At 42.8% G+C, this 25345-nt stretch overlaps 1 protein-coding gene across 1 annotated transcript in view; it reads right to left on the bottom strand.

Moving 5' to 3' along the window:
- vstm2a (V-set and transmembrane domain containing 2A) overlaps positions 1 to 18860 on the bottom strand; it is a gene marked incomplete at both ends in the record, with an annotated part of 88844 nt that extends 69984 nt beyond the window's left edge. Inside the window, 2 exons of the mRNA XM_084325775.1 lie at positions 16956 to 17128; positions 18782 to 18860. Coding sequence (XP_084181901.1) covers positions 16956 to 17128; positions 18782 to 18860 — 252 coding nt within the window. The remainder of the gene's footprint in view (positions 1 to 16955; positions 17129 to 18781) is intronic.
- Positions 18861 to 25345: the final 6485 nt, after the last annotated feature.

The raw sequence follows: 25345 nt of genomic DNA, 5'->3' as shown, positions 1-25345 counted from the left end.
TTATGTGTTTTAGGGGCATGACTGTGATGTTAAATGGTTACCGCGGGAAAACGGTTATCATGTCCAAACCGCCACAATACAACCACGTCTGTGATCAAGTACGTTATCCTCGGGGGGGAAGGAGGGGAACTTTAAGATGTGCGCGTTTCATATTGTTTTGCATCGAGTCAACCCTGTGACTTTGACACTTGCCGACACAGAGAGAATCTGATGCCGCTACAATACGCGCGTCACATCAAGTGCTGCACGTGTAATCTCACAGATGTAATCCTTACCATATACTGTCAACAGGGGGGAGAAAAAAAGAAAAACGCTATGTATCGCTGCTAAATACAAGTTAAATGCTGAATGCGTATTAGCCGATTTGAACGGCGATAAGGTTTTCTGTGCGGCCGCCATTCATAGAGCAGCACCGCGCCTGTCGCCGCCGCTAATCTTCCCCAGCTATCAAGACGACCAGGACAACGCCTAACACCCCAATCCATGTTTAATTTCCTGTCCCACTGTGATATATACAGTATAAGCCCCTTTTTCTTCTGCTATCACTGTTCATTATCTCGCTGAGGAGAGAAGCTCCAAAATGAGCATGTGACAGAATGAGGGGGGACCAGCGGCAAGGATAATGTATATGGCTAAGTGAGTTTCGACTGCAGTCACAGCAACTGTTAGACACTGAGATGCTGCAGACTGCTCCCCGCGCTGAGCTGACATATTGTGTGGAAGTGCTTTGATAGGTGTTCCTTCTAGGCTATATTGTATTTTTTCCTCCAATCACTATTTCCAATGTATTGAAATGCATATGATCGCAATTTGTGCGGTGTCTAATGGGTCCGATTGGTCTCTTAAAGGTCACATACTGTATTATGAAAAACCTCAGTGCTTGTGCATACATTTGGGTCAAATCCACTCGGTTACGTTGGTGACAGCGGTGGGATCTCACTGCCCTGTGAATCTGTATCCAGGTTACGTAGTAATGGGGGTGGGATGTCAATGCTTTAACCCTGGGAAAGTGTGTGCGTGGATGAAAGGACCGGGGAAAGGACGACTGTGAACTACTAACGAGCCGGTCGCAGTCAACTAGCACCTGCTAATGGGTCGGACCCTTTAGCTCAGCTGGTTAGTGCGGCCGCCTTTGGATCCTATGGTCCCAGGTTCAAATCCACTCGTTTACAGTCCTACTAAGAAACTATGCCTTTAAACAAGCGCTTCAGATTAACCTCCAACATCAAGATGGAGCACGCTGCCATCTTGAAAGACAGAGATGCGCAAGTCAAGGACTCTGTCCACTTGATGCTGGAGGTGAATCTGAACAGCTTGTTTAAAGGCAGGTATGTTCTCTTTTTCCAACTACTGTAAATGGTTCACTAAAATATGTTTCATACAGAAAAATATTATCAAAATGCAACAATGATAATGCGCAGCATCAACAACAACACACACACACACACACACACATACAGGTTCAAGGAGTGTAGCCTACCTGTAGTTGGATGCGTTCCCTTTATTATCCTCTTGAATCGTCATGAAAGCAGCCCTAACCCCTTAGCTTTCCTTTTGGCTGTTTCTTCACAAAGAACAGACATTTTACATCCCGACAGCTACCAATAAACCAAATGCTCTAAGAACTAAATCCCATTTCGGGCCCAGTAATCAGCCACTCCAAAAATATCAGGGTGCTTGAATCTTAACAGCCAATCCGTTTCTTTTTTGTTGGCCTGCCACGTGGTGTTCCCGGTGTCGCATTGGTAAACCAACACCACTGTTGTGTTCCTCCTTGTCGCAGAAATTACATTCTATACTTCTTTGGAAGAATCCAGCTTAAAAACCGCTGGTTGAAAGACCGGTAAGTTATAACGTATCCAACGATCCAGCTTCAAGAGGACCTTCAACAATGATAGCTCAGGGAGAGAAGCATAACTTATTTACTTCCTTCATTTAGACTTTTCCAGCTTGTCCAGGTTCAAAATAATGACAATACTCACCCATGAACAGATAGTCCATGGATAGATAGATTAGCGGAATGAATGGGAAACGTCTCTAAAATACTGAATATTGAAGCCGTCAATCAGAGCTCACATTCGGCGTGGTCCTCTCTGACCAGTAGAGTGAGCGTCTAAACTCACCATGGAAACCAAACACAAACCCACTCCAACCATTAGCAGTTGATTGGATTGTGGGTTTTCTCTTCATGATATCAAATCCCTGGGTCAGACTCTAATGGGCTACATAGAGACACGGTGACACCACTCTCTGCTGCTGTTTTGAGTGCTCACCTACTGTTATGAGTACTTTACTTGACAGGTGCTTTATTCTGGAGAACATTGCGGGGGAAAACATTATTTATTCAGGTAATCACACACACACACACACACACACACAGACGGACGGATACCCCACACTGCACTTACTATAGACTACACACACTAGATACAATTTAGTATCATGTTTATACAGTATTATATTTATTGTTGCTTTTAGGCTGCTGATTTTCACTCACCAGTATTGTGTTCACTGTTCAGACAATGTGACACTAAAGTAAAATTATCTTCAAATGCCAACCCCCCAATTTAGCTAGTGCTACTCAGTACTGTATCTGTATATAAATCACCTCGCCAGAAGAATATCAAAAAGGGGAACCATGCATAATAATAATAAGGCAGGAGAAGGACCCATGGGTAAAATTGGATATCATAAATGCTAGTTTAGGGGAGATTCCAGATTAAGAACAGCTGGGTTAAAAGTAGGCTACCATATATGAACACAAACAATTATTTTCTTGAATCTTGAATATAAAGTCTAAGTAAATGTTCAAAAAGCTTCCCTCTTATTATTTAGTCTTTGACTTATGAGTGCATTTATTGTTGTTAAATTAGTCTACATGGACCTAGCACTTGAGTTACTGTATAATAACTGGACTATTATTATAAACTGTTTTACCAGGTTTGAGTAGAAATTACATTTGGAAAGTAACCTCCCCAACTGCTTCTGGCACTGAATCAAATCACAGTCCAAAGAGGAGTACTGGAGCACATGGATCATCGCCACTTTTCCTGTGGATGTCCAATCAGTGTTAATGGTAAATGTAGTCCATTGAAGCAATAAATTCCTCCTGCCTGCTATATTGACAGAGAAATCTGCCTTCACCTGATCGCAGAGCTGTGCCGGCAGTGCCTACATGGATGCGAGCGCACACGCAGCTCCATGCAAAACCCGCCCATGCCAGCTGGTGGGAGAGGCCATTATATCTGTAAAAGTCACAATGTGTAAAAGACAGAATGGCGTCTCGACTTCAATCTCCTAAGCTACAGCTTTGAATAAAGTTTAGGACCAGTATTCCACAGGCTTGTATTTCATTATTCCACAGGCTTGTATTTCACATGGTGTAATTGGGGGGCGACAGTGATTCGGGAGGTAGAGCAGTCATCTGGTAATCTGGAGGTTCCCAGTGCGATTCCCGCTCCTCCCGGGCAGTGTGTCAAAGTGTCCTTGAGCAAGACACGTAAACCCTAATTGTTTGAGTGATGGGTAAAAGGTGAGGAACAACTTGTAAAGCGCTTTGGAGCGCTATATAAATGCACCATTTACCATTTACATGGTCAGGGCTCGCCCATTGTGTCATCCACTTCAACATGCCCTTGGACAGGAAGGAAAGATGATGCAGTTCTCGTCGCCTAATCTTTATCCTTGTAGCACCCACTCAACAATAAAAATGATAAGCAGCCAGACGATATTGTCTACATAAAATAAAAGACAGAAAATAAGGTGATTATTCTTCAGGAAGCTACTGATCACATACTGCTACGTTAGCAGCTATATTGTGTTTAGCTATAACATTACTACAATATTGTAATAAATGTCAGGGTGTGCAAACCATGATGTTATTATAGCTTATATTGGCAATAATTTTTTTTAAAAGCCATCAGAAAGGCTGCTGATCAATAGAAAATGTCAAACGTATCATTTGGACATGAATACACAGTATGCCCAAGTAATCTTAACCCAACCTATTAGCCTATAATGTTAGCCATTACATTAGCCTAAATGGCATTAGAAAAAGTTTGTTAGGTGACAAAAATACTCACTCAGTGTTCATCTCTGTCCTGCTGGTACAGGCGGCAGCAAAGACACCACCAGTTGCCGTTTGCTCTGTTTGCAGGTCCCTGCCCGGCCATATCCTGGTGCTAGGTTAGTGGCACACAGCAGCAGCCTCTGCCTTTCACTCTGGCTCGAAAAAGTACGAATGTCGGATTCTGCCAAAACACCGTCAAATGTATCCTCATCCACAAAATCCTCTGCAACTAATATTTGCCGTTTCCGCTGTTGAAAACGAAGCTAGTTTACAAGTGAATAGAAGGACTTTTTTTTTACTTTGTTTTACAGCAGCATCTAGACCACACGTTCACGTTGGATAAATAGACACTTTCCAACTTTCCTCCCATCCCACAATTGTGTCGTTTGGGTGTAGACGACCACATGCCTCCTCTTGATACATGTGGAGACCCTACACCCTGGGGAGGGTGTAGACCACCACATGCCTCCTATTGATACATGTGGAGACCCTACACACTGGGGAGGGTGTAGACCACCACATGCCTCCTCTTGATACACGTGGAGACCCTAAACCCTGGGGAGGGTGTAGACGACCACATGCCTCCTCTTGATACATGTGGAGACCCTAAACCCTGGGGAGGGTGTAGACGACCACATGCCTCCTCTTGATACACGTGGAGACCCTAGGCTGGAGCATAACACATATTGTGGAGCTCTTCGTTTGTTATGCCCGAGCCTAGGGGAACCAGGACATAACATATCTGAAGAACACCTGCCTCCCCGCTCCCCAAACCAGGCACAAATTATGACATATAGTTGTCAGGAAATGAAAGGCAGTGTTGCCTTTTTAATGACAAAACTAAACAAGCAGATGTTGCTTAAATATAAAACGAAGAAGAATAGCATAAAGTAATTACACTAAACACTAGACGTAAACTTCTAAACCTGCTGGCTTGGAGGGCGACTAGAGACGGGAAAAAATTGAAAAATCGAACTAGCGAGCAACGAGCCATAGGATCCACAGCCATGCAGCTTTGCCAATTGAGCTATTTCTGGATACTGAATAAGGGGCGGTTACTGGCATATAATGAGCTCCGCTCTGCCGCGGAGCTGCCGCTTCGCTCTGCTGCTGCCGCGTCGCCGCGGGGGCGTGGCTAGACGCAAGTTGGGCGTGGTTAGACACAAGTTGGTTGCCTTTAATATTTAGGCTGTCTGGCCTGGGTGTCTGGCCTGTAGCTCCCAGGCAATGTGTTAAGACAGGACCCAATCAGCCAGTCAGGAGCCAATCAGGATCCACCAGCTGAAAACAATCACTCTTTCATACACACAGGCAGAGAGAGAGAGAGAACATACCAATACGTCTCAGGGTCGTAACAAATACCAACGCTAAACAATGCGAATTCAACCACATAACGTCATTAGCACAACTGCAGTCCTCAATTAAAATTCTCATCTACTGCCATCCCACAATGCACCCGTTACCGTGGCTACATGAGTAGGCTCCACACTCATGATAGGGAGGCTTCTGGGTTGAACTCTGGCCAGTGTGCTGTCGGAAAGTGGTGTTGTTGTTCATTAGGGAGCACTCTGCCTTCTGGACTTGGCCGTAACAATGGCCCCCGTTATGGTGACAGGGACACCGTTACAGTCGTCGTCCTTCAGATGAGACATTAAACCGAGGTCCCAACTCACTGTGGTAGTTAAAACAAATAAACAGTGCGTCTATCGTAAAAAGTAAGGGGTTCCCTGATGTTCCTGGTGAAATTCCCAATCAGGTCTTTGACATCAAGGTCACCTAATCATCCCTCTCCTTAAACTGGCTATAATATCAGTCCTTGTCTCCTGAGCCGTTCAGCCATTGTGTATGTGTGATGTGTGCCAGGCGCCGGTGCATGGCAGCCATTGAGCCCACATAGCCCAAGGTTGGATGCTACACAGTGGTGCTGGAGGAGGTAATTTGAGTGTCTATACATATAAATGATGTCATTCATTCATGCATTCATAATGTTGAGAATAAATTCCTTTAATGGAAATGTGCACTTTTCTCTTCCTGAAGCTATTTGGCAATGATTATTGGCTATGCTTCCCATGACTCACTGATTGATCCAATAATGACAATTCTCATTGTGTGTGTGTGTGTGTAGGTGTGTGTGTGTGTGTGTGTGTGTGTGTGTGTGTGTGTGTGTACGTGTGTGTGTGTGTGTGTGTGTGTGTGTGTGTGTGTGTGTGTGTGTGTGTGTGTGTGTGTGTGTGTGTGTGTGTGTGTGAGTGCGTTTACGTGCATGCATCATTTGTGGGTATGTGTGCCTGCGGAACCCTGGTTTCTGTCCAAAGTGTCCTCTTAACTGCATATTGCCAAAGACGTGTATATTGGTACTGTATGTCCTGTCTAGGTTGTGGTTTGATTTTAGATTTTTTTTTGTGGTTTGCCATTTTGAAGGTTGACAATGCAAACCAATAATAACAATATAGGTTGTCAAAAAGGACTGTACAGTAATACATGCCCTCAAGCCCATAGGTCAGAAATGCAATGCAATCTTGGGCAAAGGTTTTGTTTTGGTTGACCCCAACTCTGACTTGAAACAGAAATGTATGTGTCTTGCCTAGGCTTAACCTTTCCTATTAATTTCCTTAACCTCAATCAGGTTGGACATATGCACAGCGGCACATCCCAGAACAAAGGTTTCGGAAGGTGCAAAACATTTAAACTTTATTAAACATGATCAGGCAGTGTGTGGCGTTTTATCTTTGTGATCCTTATAAACATAGCCGTATTCTAAATAAATATAGTTGATCAGTTGATAGTTGATCATTATGGTCTAACCTCAGCCTAACCCCCAAGATGAATCACCTCATATTAGCTACTAAGCTATCTCGCTACACTCCTGCTTTTGGGACAACACCATATCGATCCTGGCATGCTGCAATGTGATGCTTGTGGCATTGCTTCCCCTATTGGCTTTAGAGTATAGCACATCGGGTAAGCCACCTATAGTCGTTTCACTGGATTTATGTTGCTAGGGAACAGTCTGGACCCGAGTGTATTTCAAGTCAATTAGTGCATTAGCAAACATTGGAACTGGAAATAAAACGTGGATCCTTGTTATTCTTGTCACTTTAAAACTGACTGTCTATACATTCTGGCGGAATATGGAAACTCTGTCCCAGCCTTTTTCTCCAGGGACTGGTTAAGTGTGTCTGTCTGGCCTTATTAAAAAGGAGAAGAGAAGAAGAGACACTTTTTGACCAATAACCAGGAACTAGCATTAAAGGAACTGACAAGATCCTTTTTTCTTGCTACTGTATAGTGAGAGGTCTGTCTAGGTGACACTAAGCAACATGGAGATCAGTGTATAAGATACGAATCACACACAGACATAAGAGTGCATGCGTGCCTGTGTGTGTCTATTTCTCTCAAGTTCAAGTTTGTTTATTATTTGTCATAATAAAATACAGAATACTTTATGATGAAATGCTTGTTTCTGTATGAGCCCCTGAGAGTGTGCTTCATATGTAAGTAAAGGAATGTTCAGTCAATATACATAATATACAATATACAATACAGAGTAAAATGAGTAACAGTGAGGTACAATGCAGAAATGAGGTACAACACTTAGGCTAAGGTGCAAATGAGGTATGAACTATGAATGTAGTGCAAATCTCTTCAATAATAGATACATATAAAGTGTGTTAAAGTGTCTAAAGTGAGTAAGTGAGTCTCTCTCTCTCTCCTTTATCCCCCCCCCCCCCCCCCCCCCCCCCCCACACACACACCTCTCCATCAGTCACTCCCTCCATCCCCTTACTCCTCCACCGCGTCAGATGAATTGACTCTGAATTGACTGGCTGAAGTTTGGCTCCAATACCGGAGCCGTTCCAAGCAGGACATCAGTATGGTTATTGGCATATTGCAAAGAGGACTTCATTAGAGGAGAGGGAGATGGGTTGCGGGAGGCAAGAAGAAGAAAAATGCACAATGACCTCAAGACCTTCGCAGAGAGGTGCTGATATACTACTGGTAGTGTGTGTGTGTGTGTGTGTGTGTGTGTGTGTGTGTTGTGTGTGTGTGTGTGTGTGTGTGTGTGTGTGTGTGTGTGTGTGTGTGTGTGTGTGTGTGTGTGTGCGTGTGTGTGTGTGAACATGCATGTATTCACATACAGGCTTGCCTGTGCCCACGCAAGGTTGCACAGACCCCCCCCTCCCCCGCCACCACGTGCTCCACTGAAAACCATTACATCCATTACAGCTGTGTCTGCGTGTAATGAGCATCAAGTCGATGGCAGCTGTTATCAGGGCCGTGCGGCGTATCGACTGCCGATGCCATTATCTCAGGAAGAACCATGGAAGGAGGCTCCAGAGGCCAGCGCCTGGCCGGCAGGAGAAGAGGAGGAGAGCAGAGATAGTGAGGTCAGGGAGGGAACACGCCGTCCATGGATTTCATGCCCCCCCACCCACTGCTCCACCCACCGAATTTATAACCTGGATTGTTAAGGACTGGCAAAAGCTTACTGCGACTCCACCGCGCACCGGGTCAAAGGGCACTGGTGGGTGTTTTATCTAGCGGCGGCTTGCATTCCAACTGCGGTCCTCGGCCTGGTCCCCGTTTCCCTGTCAGGTCCGGCCAAGGAGCACAATGCATCAAGTCCTCTTACCTTTTCCATTCATCTCGGAAGCATAGTGCAGCTTTTTAATGTTTGCCGGGCAAGGTTAAAGGCAAATAAAGGCAAAGGTTAAAGGCAAATAATATTCATCGTAAATTTCTTCCGCACAACATTAGGTCAGATCCGTATAGAATTTAGAGGGCCTACAATTTGGAATTCAAAACCCTCCATAATAAAAAATTGCTCATCTATTTCATCACTCAAATCCAAGCTTATATACATTGTTAAATGAATAGCTTCAATCTCATAAAACCATTAATCACTTTGTTTTACATTTTCATGTCAATTTGTTTAGACTAATTATTAATGTTGTTGTTTTTGTTATTATTATTATTATTATTATTATTATTATTATTATTATTATTATTATTATTATTATTATTATTATTATTATTATTATTATTATTATTATTATTATTTGTTTTTTTTAGGCCCTGTATAGGCCCATCTGGGTCTCTTGCCTCTACTCAGCACCTTTATATACACTTTCTGTCATGGTCAATGTTTAGATTTGTACTGTTTTGCTGAAATGGTGCGAAATAAAGAAATAAAAGAAAAAAGGTTAATCCATGAATCCACTACCTACTACCCGTTCAGTATAAGCTATGACGTACAGTAGACATAGTACAGAAGTGGAAGGAGTATCTTTTCAGTCACAGGGCGCTCTGCTATAGAACAATATAGCAGGCGCAGGTCTATGAGTCACTTCTTAACGACTGTGTCTGCTTCTGAGCCTCGTGCGTGTCAAAGTGATAAGTCGTTTGCACCTTATTAATACAATATTAAAATGAGTCGTGTGCTCCAGTGTCTTCATGGGGTCAGTCGTTAAGAAGTATTCCAACATTACTATGCTTTTCAGTGTCATCTCAGCTACTTTGTGCACTCGCTTCCTAGGTTGGCAACATTTTCCATCAATGTATACAATGCAAGCTACATTTTCTCCCTGGAAAAAGTACTTGAATTTTTTGAAGTAGTATTTTAATCGACATGCAGTGTGTGTTTGTGTGTGTGTGTGTGTGTGTGTGTGTGTGTGTGTGTGTGTGTGTGTGTGTGTGTGTGTGTGTGTGTGTGTGTGTGTGTGTGTGTGTGTGTGTGTGTGTGTGTGTGTGTGTGTGTGTCAGTGTGTACAATGTACTGTATTGTATATTACTGAGGATGTGTATATTTAGACAAGGGAAAGTAGGGTACAGATGCAACACTCAAATTCAGATCAATTCTGAATTAACTTAAGTGCTTCCCCAGGGAGGGGGTCGGGGGCTACTGCCCTCAGACCACCAAGATAATTTTTATATGGGTAGTCTGACTTGGGGTACTGCCCATATATTAGTGTTTGCAATGCATGATAAGTAAACAGTGAAAAAAGCTAAGGAATCGGATGGAGCTGGGGCGTTTGGGACGAATAAAAATTTAAGATGAAAATCTCCCCAGCCTGTGGGAGGCAGTGGAGGTGTGAAATCTGGCCCCGTCCAGAACAATAGAAGTCACAAAATCACAGCAGGAGAGGCAGGAGAGGAGCAGGAGATGAGCAGGAGAGGTTAGATTTTTTAGTGCTGCATCTGTAAATTGAGATTCGTATTAGGGAATTGCTCCCTTGTCCTTCAAGTGTTGTGTGCTTGAAGGTCATCTATGGAATCATTATAATTTCCTGTGGATGCTGCTAGTTTCTAAATGATGACCAGAAAAACAGAGGTTGGTACTTAAGCGTAGAGGCGAGTGAAGCCGGCGTCGAGTCAAGTCGAGCCACCAGTGTTGGGATGTAGGTTACTGGTCGTCAAGGAGGTGGAATCAACATTAGAAAGAGCGTATTTGGGTAATTGGTTTTCTCTTATAAAACAGTGCCTGAGTGGAATACAATCCCACAGAACATTAGAGAGTCAATTTCATTCAACGCCTTCAAGTTTAATCTTAGGAATTGGTTGATAGATAATCAAAGATGTGAACTCTGATCTGTATACTATGTGGTTGATTGAACTGTGTATATTGCAAGGGTTAAATTATGTATGTTATTGCTAATGTGTTTGTAATTGTGTTTTTGTACTAGGTACTAGCAAGGGGACTGCCAATGTAAACTAGCCTTTTGGCTACAATTGGGTACATTTACATTCTATTTTATAAAATGTTCCTTAATGTACATTGTCCCTCTCTAACAAATAAATTGAAACTGAAACTGAAACTGATGTTGCACTCGTACGGTAGGCAGTGGGTGGAAAGTAACTTACGGTTTTATTAAGTGCTGTGCTTAAGTAACATTTTGAGATACCGGCACGTTACTGTATTTCCATTTTAAGGAAATCTTTCTACATTTCAAAGTGAATATCCTACTGGTTAATTTTAATGAACAAGACACACAATTAATTCATAAAAATTAGGTTGTTAACTTTGATCCAGCCACCAGGGCAACCATTATTGGACCAACAACTTCTACATTTTATACATAGAGTAATTTAATATCAAGTTCTTCAATCCGCTTACTTGAATAGAACTAGGAACATACAGTCTGTAATGTCGTCAAACAGCGACATTATGCAATACATGCTTTGTTCACATTATTATTGTTATTGTTTTTGTCTGATGTGTGGTTTGGATTTCAGTGGGTATAGGGAAGGAGTTGTTACTGCTGGCCACACCTCAGGCTCTGCCAAGAGAGGTCTGGAGAAATCCACAGTATAATAAGTTACTAAACTCCAGCCCACACGTCAGACCCAAACAACAAAAAGAACGGCGCAATACCAAAAGCAGGGCTCTTTTGCCACCGAGGTCGCTGTTTGAAGACATTACAGATTCTACCTTTTATGTTTGGTAAATGCAGAGTCATTGTTCAATTGGACCCAGCCACTTTAGAGGAGTCTGTTGCCAAAACCTGGAGGCAACTATTTATAAGGCTGTATATATAGATTCTGCTATTTAGGCTGGACATTTAGTGGTGCGTTTCACACTGTGCTCACACAATAAAAGTTTTCTCAGCACTGGCGGCGTAACTCCCAACTATTTGCTAATTCTCCTCAAGTCGTTTCAAGGGTCCGCGCATCACAGAGTTCAGTCATCGTTCTGAGAGTGTTGTGGCCATTAGCCCGAATCGCTGTAGACGTTCCATCATTTTCACACATCGAGTTCTAGCAAAACGCAATCAGAAATGTGTCAAAGGGAGACAAACCAAAAGTCCTACTCACTTCCTGTAATGCATCACGGCGTACTGCCCCCCCCCCCCCCCCTACCCACTTCAGGAGACTAGAGAGCGTCATAATAGGCTCCATTTGTTTATTTGCTTATTATATGGATCCCCATTAGTCTACACACCCATTCATCCAAACGAGAGATGTAAAGGTTTTTTTCTCTTTTTTTTTAATAGTGGAAATCAAGATAAATACTGGACTGTATCTTACTAGCTCTGAAGGTGTTTCACTTCCACGTTCATCCTATCTGTCTTAAACGCATCATCTTCTTTTGTTAGAGTATCTTTGGCGCGATTATTATAGGCCCCATCGGCCTGTAGAGGGTTAAATCCTGGAGCTAATGCTTCCTCTAAGTAAGGCACTTGTTACAAAAACAGGGATATGTAAAAAGTTTGAGATAACTTTATTTTAATTTTTTTTTAATTCTGGTTGAGAAAGATTGACAGTACTGCAATAATCACGCCCGTCCCTGCAGTGTTTACCTAGTATGTAAACTCTCAGCGACACCACTGATTTCTTTTTTTGGCACAGGTCTGAACACACAGGTCCAGATTTCCCTCTAAAAGGATTCAACACTGTTACCTTGACAGCCTTCACTCAGTCTTTCACTGCTTAAATCCACGACTAATCCCATGCCAAATAGAATTACCACTGGACGGGGCTTGTAAAGATTTACTCCATAAATTGATCTCACGGCAAACAGCGGAGGCCTGGATTAGCGGGATAAAGAGAAAGAGAGAGAGAGATCCAACCCCAAGGAGAAGTGAAGCCACCTCTTTGGAGACAGTGAAATTAATAGGGAGGGGATTCCACAAAATATGCGATTCCACCTAACTATCGAGGAAGGAATCGCTGTCGATCTGTGGCTCGCATATTTCGGGAACTGGTCCTCCGATCACCCTTGTGGGTGTATTGCAGAGGACTGGAGGGACTGCAGTGTTGAATTTGGTGGCATTTGGCCAGATGGTGGCGCTATAACAAAAATACGTACGTTTTGGCCTGTAACTCTTTAACCGTAAAAATACGATCGACTTCACCCTCTGTGGGTGTATTGATGAGGACACAAGAGAGTGCAGTGAATTTGGTGCCATTTGACTTGATGGTGGCGCTATAACAATGGGTAGTGCACTAGTTTAAATACATTTTTGTCATTTTCAAGACCAATTTCCCTCAATCTCGTCTCGGTCTTGGACCTGTGTCTTTATCTATAGTGTATTCTTCTCCTATTTGTCTTTGTCTATAGTGTGTTTGTCTCCTTTTTGTCTTTGTCTATAGTGTGTTTGTCTCCTGTTTGTCTTTGAAATCAGTCAAACCTAAAAGTGCACTATGCAGTTTCAGGGGAGGGGGTTGTGCATTGTGTCTGCAATTAGTTTATAAAACATATTTAGTGTATGTGTCATTATTTTCGTATGTCATTATAAATCAAAACCACATAATTTCTAGGACACTATCAACCAAGTATTAACCTGGAAGATACTTGTAATTATAATTGTGGGCCCTGCAATTGTACACAGAGACAGTGAAACTGTAACTTTTCAGGTAGTAATAATAATGATAATAATAATAATAATAATAATAATAATAATAATAATAATAATAATAATAATAATAATAATAATAATAATAATAATAATAATAATAATAATAATAATAATAATAATAATAATAATAATAATAATAATAACTTTATAGGTACAGTAGCTTCAAACACTGGGCCTAACAAATGGCCTAATTTCCCTCTATGGACAGTTTGTTCATTCAATTATGAAAATATACCATATTTCTTTGCTGAGTTTTCTTTCAGTTTTTCCACTACATATAATGTACCTTTAATTTTATAATAATAAATTAACAATGCTCATAAAAATTGGGACCATGAATTGCAGACTTGTAATCTCTTTCCCATCTAAGACTGCTTCATTCAAAATAAATAGTAAAAGGTTTTAGTCTTTAACCACTTTCCATCTTGGTCTTGTCTCAGTCTCATCTGGGCTGAGTCTGGGTCTTGTCTCAGTCTCATCTGGGCTGAGTCTGGGTCTTGTCTCAGTCTCATCTGGGCTGAGTCTTGGTCTTGTCTCAGTCTCGTTTTGGTCTTGTCTCAGTCTCATCTGGTTCTTGGTCTTGTCTCAGTCTCATGTGGGCTGAGTCTTGGTCTTGTCTCAGTCTCATCTGGGCTGAGTCTTGGTCTTGTCTCAGTCTCGTCTGGGTCTTGGTCTTGTCTCAGTCTCATGTGGGCTGAGTCTTGGTCTTGCCTCTGTCTCGACTGAGGTGGTTTTGACTACAAAACGAATGGAAACACTCGGTGCACCAGACAGGACATTGCCGGAGGGGGGGTGTTCCCTTCTTTGCCTTCTAGTTCTATGTGAGAGGTCACACTATCTCGCCCGGTGAAACAAAACCCTGCAGCAACGCACAGATATCAGCACCGTAGACGGCGACAGCCTGGGGAGAAGATAATCTCCCATGTTACATCTGCTGTATCGGCGTGAGAGCTGAGAAATCCATCACACCCTTCAGATAATGACAAATAACACGGCCGTCGCACCAAAACCTCATGACTCCAATTGTTTTTACCTGTTTTTTCCCCTCACTCAAATTGAAAGGTGGGTCTTTATGTACCGAGTAAATGGCATCACGACCCTGGGGATTACTGAGCAGGTATGTGGATAACAGAATTCACCAGAGGCCCCTGGACAGCAGATTGGTGGTGCCCTGTGTTTTAAACTGCGCTATAAACAACAAGCCTTTCCCCGGGCAGCAACATGCCCAGGGTGACTGACCATGTCAGTTGGATTCAGACCCGCTCCCGCTGGAAGCCTGCCGGCAGGGGTGCAGTGCTGGGCATACGCGGTCAAACGACGTTTGGGCTTCGTCACTGAGGCCGAAGTGCGCGCATCCTATTATTATGCAAAGTCTAGGTGGTAAGTGCCGGCGCGACGACACAATATTACGACTGCACCCCTGCCTGCCAGGCGTACCAGGCACAGACCAGGCTAAAGGTGTCCAGACACCATGGCCTATCGACTTGAATCATCATTTCTGCTCCACGGGGGGCACAGAGATGAGGTTTGTAGTTTGACTGCTCAATTTGTTCCAGTGTACCGGACACATCAAGGCCTATAAGCAGATGACCCCGATGTTTTAAGTGGACAGGTGTGCTTGCACAGGGCATCTCTCTCCCTCCCTCCCTCCCTCCCTCCCTCCCTCCCTCCCTCCCTCCCTCCCTCCCTCCCTCCCTCCCTCCCTCCCTCTCTCCCTCTCTCCCTCTCTCTCCCTCTCTCCCTCTCTCTCTCTCTCTCTCTCTCTCTCTCTCTCTCTCTCTCTCTCTCTCTCTCTCTCTCTGTCTCTCTCTCTCTCTCTCTGTACTGACTGAAAACATGAATGCATAACATAACAGCCAGTACTTAAAAAAAGGAAGTTGGGTCAGGTCTTATTGTGCTCATGTTCATGCCTAATGTGTTTGTGTTTTTGGAAGGATGGTCTTGACAACACTGCGTCGTTTATATAACCAGGAAACAGAAATCTGTCACCATGTGTGTGGAAGCCTGAGATGAATAAACCAAGCGTGAATACGGCACTATTGAATGCCAAGCTTATATAAAACTGTATCTACGCACTGCTTTTTAATTTTTTTTATATATATATATATATTCCACATCCACATCAGTCTCACACAGCATCTTTTTATAGCCTCTCACTGTTCCCCCATCAAAACCCCGGTGTAGCAGGACAAACCTGAGTGCCTGTCATCTCAAACAGCTCTCCATAAGAAGAGACGGGGGCGGGATCCTATACGAGCAACAATGCCCATCAATGGGGGATTCTTCGGCAGCAACATCTGAGAGTCATCAAAACCCGCCATCAAAGCCGCCGTGACACCGGCGTGACGGCTGCCAACAATGGAACAAGAACAACTGTTCCTAAAAGGATATCCTAGAACCCCCTCCGCTCTCGCTCTCTCTCTCTCTCTCTCTCTCTCCCTCCATCAATCCTTTCCCCAATCACGTTGGATTGTCACAGCAATAAAAATACAAAAAGAATAAAAAAGATAAATAAATAAAGTCACGTTCAGACGGCTCCTGTATTTATACTCACAAAACAACCGATCACTACTTGGCTGAGAGGAGCTGTCATAACAGGAGGTAATGCAGTAGCAATAGATAACATAACGCCACCACTGTTCGGGCATGCATAATCAAACACTGCGAGAGTGGGGTGAATCTTAATATATTTATGAATAGTCATATCCATCAATCACTCTGTTTGTAGAACAAATCCAAGTTTTAAAGTGCTCCCTTGATTAAAATACACTTCTAAACGTTTTTTCCTACTCATTATTTACTGCGACAATTAGAGCCTTGGCACAATAGACGGCTTTCACTGAATGTTTAGAATGACAATTCTTCCTCCAAGTTGGAATAACCGTTGTTGCAGACATATGAGAAACACATCAACAATTTTTTTTTATAATTTGGTGTCTTATTACTGGATCTTGTAAACACGTGACAGTAGAATAGTAATATCGTACTTTTTAAATGTATTTACTTACTCTATCACTGCACAGAAATTAAGCACTTGCTTTCAACAGTGGTTATCAATGGTTACAGGCAGCCATGCTGGAAGAAAGAGAAGTACACAGACATGCCAGTGCAAGGCCTCTATTAGAGAAGAGATGATGAGTGTTGCAACAGAATCCACTATACCTGACCTGCTGTGCAGCCATTCTCCCCGTTGAATTCTAATTGCTAATTTGAGGCGGTCATATCTCAAACTACATTGCTGGTGAACCTATTATCTGTGATGGTGGTGCGTGCATAACAGCGCGGATCAACGCTTCTGCGACAGGGGAAGGACGTTATATAGGCCCTTATATCCCATATAGGTCAGAACGTAGGAGTGCTTAAAACAAATGCAGTGGAGCCTTTTTTATCTCCCGTTTCATTTGATGCAGTAGTCTATTAGCCCGGGGTCCGCAGATGAAAAACGGCCATTTGGGCTTATTTAAAGACGTGTTTAATGGGCATGATATGCACAACCGACTGAGGTCAAAGTAAAGCAAAGCCCCCTCTACCTCTTCTGCCTCGGCCTCCCCGTCCTCCTTGCTATCAGTGGGTTCCGGCTCTTTGACGAACCACCACTGAATCTCCAAATACACCGATGTCGTTCCACTTTGGAAAGCGCACGCCATTTCGATGTTGTGTCCCTCTTTTACCGTTACGTTGGAGGGGAGATCCGTGAATCGTCCTAGGGGGGGAGAGAGAGAGAGAGAGAGAGAGAGAGAGAGAGAGAGAGAGAGAGAGAGAGAGAGAGAGAGAGAGAGAGAAGGGGGGGGGGTTATTTAGATAAAATAGCAAATAGCTGTCCATAAATACTGTAGCATGAGAAGGGATCATATTATGGTAAGGCCCGCGTTGAATTCGAGACCTACATAGCCACATAGGCTATTTTGGAATTATTAATGACAAAGTTGCAAAAACAGCCTAATGTCAATACCGACGCAGCTACGGGTAAGTCCATGGGAACAAAACGCCAAACAGCAGCCTTGAACCAACATTGTTTGAAAACGTGGATTAATTAATTTCTTGAAATGAAACGCTGTATATTCTGAGATGCCGGGGCTCTCCCTGTCACAGGGATAGGCACTTCTGTTCGTTGTAAATGAACGCAGATGACGACTGCACGCCTATACGCCTCGTTCACTAAAGAATAAAGAAAACGAAAACAACTGATTTAGCACAGATGAAATATATGAAAAAAAATATTTCTAAAGGAGTTTGATTATATCCATAGGCTATTAGGCTACAGGGCGAATAGAGTATTGTGGCAATTTTCGTGTAATGATTATTAGACTACATGAATGAAGTTAAGTGTATAGGCTATACATGCCTAAATATAGGATATCAAACTATATTGTTCAAAATGCGAAATGTTAACTTGCAGGCTATAACATAATTATACCCGAAACATTGGAGCTTATAGAAAACAGGCTATATTGCGCAGTTTCTTCCACATGCAGCGTACAAAAAGACACTGTCAAACAAGGAGGCACAATGAAAAGGCATTTAAAATCTGACAGTATAGGCAAGATGAACCACGTCTGCCAGTGCCATGGTAGGCTATCTGTCCAATTCAGTCAGATTAAATCCCGATATGGACAGACAGACAGACAGACAGACAGACAGACAGACAGACAGACAGACAGACAGACAGACAGACATACAGGTGGATAGATAGATAGACAGACAGACAGACAGGTGGATAGATAGACAGGCAGACTGCATTATAACGACACTTCAGGACCACGGACAGCTACTCTGTTGATACCAGCAGCAGTGGGAGCTTCCTTCTGCTGGTATCAACAGAGTAGCTGTCCGTGGTCCTGAAAGGGAGAATCTCTCCCCGTGCAGCACTCTCCCACCCCGTATTTTCTGCACATCAGTCACTTCACATGCATCATGTCGCTCGCCACTGGCGTCTCAAAGTTAACCTTCTTTCATCTACGGGCAGCCCGTCCGCTTGCATGGGTGTCAGAAAACCCGCGGGGCCCGTCTCTAATCCGTGTATCGATGAGATCGTTCTGAAATCACGCCGACTTAATTTCAAACAATCAACAGTTGCGTCTCTCACATTAGAATGGAATGCAGCCTACTGTAACTGCTATACATTGTACTGGTTTTCAACCTTCTATGTCCTATCTAACAGCCCATTCTTGCAGAATGAACGAAGCGCATTTTAGTATGATTTCAGTCCAAATAATCGTTTTATTTTACACAAAGCCTGCGCACTTTTAACACTTTGTCATCATACCACCCAGCCAGGCACCCCTGCGCAGTAATATCCCCGAGAGATTTTGAAATGGGTCTGTTTTGTGAAGGACGTACATCCCCCGGTCCTTACCTTCAAAGGAGAATCCGAATTGTATGCAAAAACCGGCTAAGAAAACAAATCCAACAGTATCATGAGAGGTCCACATCATTCCAATGGAGGGGGAGAATTCTTCACATCAGCCGATGGGGGGGAAAACTGAATCTTTCCACACGCAAAAATGTGATGCAAAACAAAAAAAAGGGTACACCAGTAAAATCAAATAGTTGCCGGGCGAATAATATGCGTCGACGCGAAATGCCAAGCGCGGTGTAACATTCTGCAATTCTGCCGAAGTTCTTTCTTTCTTTGCGCGGTGCCACGGACGCACGCACTCTGCGGGAGAGACTGTCGGCTGTACGCTGCTGCTCCTCCGGCGAGGTGTTGTGTGAAGTATGTCAAATACCAGGCTCCCTTCTCCGCTGTGCGTGCAGCTGCTGCCGAGGAGACGTCAGTGTGCTGGGCTCCCTATTGCGTGTCCGGTGCAGCTCTTGCGACCAGAAGACTCACTCAGGGTGTTTCGCAAAAAGTCTATACTCCTCTGAAAATCATTATCGTCTATCCCCCTGTCCTGTCCTCACCTCCTTGGCCACCTGAATGAAAGAACTGCGCCCACTGGAACGCATGATTGTTAAAACATCACTGTGTGGATGGAAATATTGATCAGTCGTTGAGATGAGTATAATAATGATGTCCAGTTTGCTGTTCTTTTTTCAGTTTTTTTAATAATCGGCACACGTCCCAATAATAAGCCTCGCCGATATGCCCTCAAAATTAATTCGTTAACAGAAAATGTATAATCTGCACAAGAGAACACTTTTCCCCACTCAAAGCCATGTCATAATGGTGCGCAATTTTATATTATGAGAAGCATGCGGCAGGATATGTGAGGGGGTTTGCGTATCCAGGGTGGGTGTGTCTAAACATGTTTAGTGGTTATGCAGTCAGGAGACATACCGGCAGGCATAGGGCCAGCTGTCTAAGAGGCCATAAAACAATATTGTTGCATTAGATGGGATGGGAGCAAACGGAGAGGGGGGGGGTTGAACCAGCGACCCTGCGAGTACAGGGCACGCACAGCATGTCCCGTGTAATTAAGATAGAGGAGATCTATTGGTGGGTGGAGTGTCATTTTTCTCTCAGACCCAGAGTGAGAACAGTCTGCCCTCTGTATCAAGAGGAAGGAGCATGGTATCAATCCCAATATTTGTTAATAATTTATTCACAAAACAAACAAGGGCCCGCATAGGACAAGCGATAAGCTATGGCTGTGGCTGCCACCAAAAAGCATTTTAGCGCCAGCTATATCTATAGCCATTACTTGGGATGTGGCAATGGGATAATACTTTCTTGTCCCAGTTGTCCTCATTCACAAAAAAAATTATGTAGCAGCATAAATATATTTATTATTTACATTGCAGATTAAATACATTGCAGATTAAAGTGGACTCGTGGCTTTTGATTGTGTTTTGGCCAAAATTCCATTCTGACCAAAAACTAAATAAATAATAACTAAATAAATACATACATTGATTGTCCCTCACTCTTACACTCTGTGTGAAAACGACGCGAGCATCAAACACTGTCAAGATAACAACAAGTAAAAGTTGGCAAATCATAAAAGGGATCATGTTTTTTTTTCTCTCACCACTGTTTCCATGCAAATAAACATCTGGGGAAAAACAAGTTAAGAGTGAAAGTTGAGCCACGTTAGAGCTTGTGGAGAACTAGCCGAGTGGTCTCTGTGTAGCGTAGGGTAATCCAGTTTAAAAAGGACCAATCCGAAAGTATAGTGTTGTGTCAGAAAGCCTTGACCTGGAGCGCCTGCTTCCTTCCAGAGCAATAGACAATGACGAAGTGCCTTTAAAATGTCTATAAAACCTTAATAAAGTAAGGAGGCTGACATATTTAGCGGTATACCTGCAGGCCCTATACACTGTGGCCAGATTACATCCTCCCTCATGCCAGAGCAATGGCCAGTAGCCTGTGAACGTTAGAGTCGAGCTGGTCCCCTGCCAACATCCATTTTGTCAGCCCGAGCACACTGCACACAAGCCCTGTTGAGTGTAACCGAGTGCATCAAAAAATAATTAAACGCCCTTTTTTTTCCCATGGTGATGATGCTAGCAATAATTAATTGCCTTTGCATTCGGCAACGCTCATTAACGTGAGCAAACCACAATAATAATGCTTTCTCTCAACCTTTCTCCTCTCCCTCTTCCGCTTGCTTCCCCAGGTTTTGTGTTAATGACATCTGGTCAAGCAGAACCCAGTGGCGGCATGTCAGCAAGATACTGAAGCGCCTTGATAAGTAGTGTAGGGCTGTACACAAATGTAGGGAGCAGCTTGCATAGCTTATTGGGTCACAGAGTCATCAGCCACTTGGCATGTACAGTGTGTACTGTGTGTGTTTAGCATACTTAATCGTATTAAGTACGGCTGCCTGCGTTAATGTCACTCAGTCCTCCTAATCTACCGCACAATGCAAAGCATTTAACACATTCCTCGTTCGCTAGCTAGCGTTTAGCGCTAACATTAGCTACCAAATATTTGAGCTAATGTCAGCTGCCAAATGTTGCAGCGAATGCTAGCTACTTTTATTCAAAGACCGTCTTTAATTAACACAAATTAGCATTAAATGTAGCATTTGATAGCTGACATGTTAGCAAATGTTAGCGCTAATGCTTGCTAAGTGGATGCTAGAGGCTTTGTGGGATAGATATAACATTTGTATTCTTCCGAGCTGCGCAGCCATGGTCAGAGGCATTATGTTTTAGGGCTCAGGAACAACTTAACACTTTCAGTGCCAGCCATTATCTCCATCCTTGTAGTCAATGGGCCACGCTTTAAAATATAGGGATTTTCACCGTGCGTTACGTTGTTTGCAGAGCTATATCTATATTATAGCTATGGAGACAATACTATGGCTCATTTGACAGTCACTATCTCTCGTCCAACATGTAAAAAAGAGTTAACTTTTTCATGTATACATTCGTTCGTGTGTTATCCCATGGTGAATATTGTATAGTTTCAGAGTGATCCTGGCGAATTCCTGGAAGCTGCGTTATGGAGCGCTATGTGAATTTTGCTAAAGGCGTTCGCATTGCTCGCCTGGACACGTTACTATTTCCAAATCAAAGGTATATAATAGGTATTTTGTTTCATCATGAATGCATCAAAGGGGGGGGCGTCGCTTTTTGATGCTCTGATCGTCAGCAACGGCATACATTTTGGAGTATGTGACATATGATCATTGCAATCGATGTGAAATTATTGTTGGGTCAAAGTAGGATTGATGTCATATAGTCCTTACCTTTACTAGGAGGTATCCCAAAAAGAATATTCCAATTGTCTGATCGCGATTTCCAGTATTGATGTCCATCGGGTCCCTGACATGAACTGGCACAAAATATGCATGAAGTGTGCTGAACGCGTTCCAAAGTGCTCGGATGAAGCGATTCACTTGGCTTGGTCTAAATTCTCCACCCGGACCATATACAATGTAACACACAGGGCTAGATCCACAAGGAATGGATTGCACGGAGCAAGTTGCACCCTTACTTACAATTCATTATGAATTGAAAATGGGGGACCCTGATGTAAACAAGACGAAAGTCTTTCTCTGGTCTGCATCCCCTTAACAATTGTGTGTATTGAGCCGTACTGTATTGTACCCATTCTGCAATCTGTTAATAACATTTTCATTCAATCTATCACCATGCAGAGTGTGCAGGGACTTATTATAATCATCATATTGGCGTGACTGTATGCATCAAAGGGTTAAATCAAGCATTTTTAAGTGATTTAGAGGAAATGTCAAAATATCGCGATATATAGCGTGTATCGCGATATGGCCAAAAGATATCGCGATATCATTTAGAGGCCATATCGCCCAGTCCTACTTTGGATGTATTCTGGGTTTTCTCTGGTGAGCTGTCAATCACCAGACTCCAGTTATTTTTTGGTTTTCTCTTGTGAGCTGTCAATCCATTCTTTGTGAATTTGCCCCTAAGTGTCTTTCTGGCTTAAGGCTGGGTCAATGACCAATGCAATGATGCACAACATATGCTGGAAGCCTATGAACTGTTTCGGGTGCCTTGACAGGCACATGTTGCTAACCAGATAGATAACCCCTAGGGCCCTTCAATGATGATGATGTAGGTCTGCATGTGTGACTGCACATAACAACCCAAAGACTCTAATTTACATGTTATCGCCTTGTTGACTATGCCCCACACATAATAGTTCCACAGATTACTTAAGCTATTAGCATGTTAGCATGAAGGGTGAAAAAAATTACCTCTACGGACCGTTTTCCTCCCTTCTTTTTCTTTGGTCACAGAACGTGTCCTTATATCTACAGCCAAGCACTGAAAGGAACGGAACAGTCAATGACAAATGGCCGTCTGGTCATCATCATTATCAAGGGAACAAGACAGCCCTGCCCTGAGCACAGTGTCTGCGTACAAAAGGACACCAGCGTCCTCCATGAAACATTCATGGTGTTCCTTATTTATTTATTTATTTATTTCGCACCATTTCAGCAAAACAGTAAAAAAACATTGACCATGACAGAAAGTGTATAAAGGTGTAGAGGCAAGAGACCCAGATGGGCCTATAGTTTCAAGTTCAAGTTTCTTTAATAGTTGTCATACAGAAGTACAGAATACTTTCATACAAAATGCTTCTTACTGTTACGCTCCAGAGACTGTGCTAGACAAGATAGTATCAAATAACATAGTATAGCATGTAAATTAGAAGTAGAAAATGAGGTCACAGTGTTCAGTATAGACATATGTACAATGTTCGATGCAGAATAGACGTAACTGAGTTACCATATAATATACAATACTATGCAGTGTACTAATGTACAATACTATATAGTGCAAAGCAGAAATGGGATGAGGTACAATTTAGGTACAATTTACAGTAAGGTGTACGAGTTGTAGTGCAATCCTTCATCAATAAATATAAAGTGTGGGGAGTGGGTGCTACAGTGTGTTTGTTTAAAGTGAGTGTGTGCTATAAAGTGTGGGGAGTGGGTGCTACAGTGTGTTTGTTTAAAGTGAGTGTGTGCGTGTGGATGTGTGTGCTATGCAGTGATGGGCAAGCTACTTGGAAAATGTAGCAAGCTACACTACAAGTTACTCTCGATTAAATATAGCTAAACTACAATGGAAGCTATCCCCAGAGAAATGTAGCAAGCTACACTACAAGAACATGGCATAAATAGCTAGCTACATCGGCACTACTTTTTTTTTTTTTTTTTTTTTTTTTTTACTTTGTGATCAAGTTTACACCAAACAAATAGGCAGGCAAAAAATAGCTCAGTTTGATTGTTTATTATACTATTTATTTTACTATTATGCTACCATGTATATACTACTACCAACTATGCTAATATGTCTATACTACTACAGTATGTACTCAGAGTATAACACTCAAGCTTGACACTGCTAGACAAACAATACTATCCTTGGCTGCTAGATATGTAACTCACAAAACATTCCATGGCCACAGGTTGAGAACCACTGGTCTAGGACGATCTTTTCCCTATTTTTTTTTCTCCACCCCCCAATGTACAGTGTACAGTGTCCCCCTACCCCAACCCCCCCCCCCCCCTCCAATGTACAGCCCCCACCCACCAACCCCACCCACCCAACCTCCTCCAATGTACAGTTTCTACGTCAAATGTATATACACTCTTTTTCTGGACACTTTTTGTATCACAAACAGTACTGTATTTGCAAATCTGATATGTCATGAATGTATAGATGTAGCAGTACTGTCTATCTGTATGTCATGTATGTCATATATGTTATGATTAATTGAAAATGGGGGACCCTGATGTAAACAAGACGAAAGTCTTTCTCTGGTCTGCATCCCCTTAACAATTGTATGTATTGAGCTGTACTGTACTGTACCCATTCTGCAATCTGTTAATACACTTTTCAATCAATCAATGATAATATTGTTCATAGCAGCTAGCCTATCTCAGACTGTTAGTTAAAGCTGTTGATAAAAAGTGCACTGACTTGTGTGCTGTTTGGGAACAGTTGACAATGTTTATGTAAAGACAGTAAGGGTTTTCATCAGCTCACCTGAATATGTGTTCTCAAGTTAGTATTGGACGTGTGGGACGTCGAGAGCAGCTTCATTTTTGGTTGACACAATAAACACCTAAACACATATGTTTTAGGCGTTTTTTCAGTCAAACTCATAAACGTGTCCAGGGCCCTGTTTCATGTACGTGGTTCAACTAAGTCGATCAAGATGTCCATTATCCAGCTTCAGTTAACCCGATGTTCGAAGCCGGGATTTTCCTGTTTCACAAAGGTGGATTCAGTCTCGTTAACTCAAGCCAGACTTGCGAGTCAGGCTAAATGCGCGCGGCCGTTTTAGGTGAAAAGCCAGCAGTATCGATGGCAGAGATCCTGATTCTCAACGGCATTGATTGATTAATTGATTTAAGACTTTATTGACAGATTGCAATACGGCTCAATCGCCTCGCCGACAAGTTAAATGCGTTATCTATAGGCTAATTCTAAGTCCCTCATTACCTCAATCAATCAGATTATATTTCTTTAAACTTGCCTG

The sequence above is a fragment of the Notolepis coatsorum genome, assembly GCF_963971535.1.
Source record: "Notolepis coatsorum genome assembly, chromosome: 12".
Classification (NCBI taxonomy): Eukaryota; Metazoa; Chordata; class Actinopteri; order Aulopiformes; family Paralepididae; genus Notolepis; species Notolepis coatsorum.
This window is presented reverse-complemented; position numbering and strand designations above follow the sequence as displayed.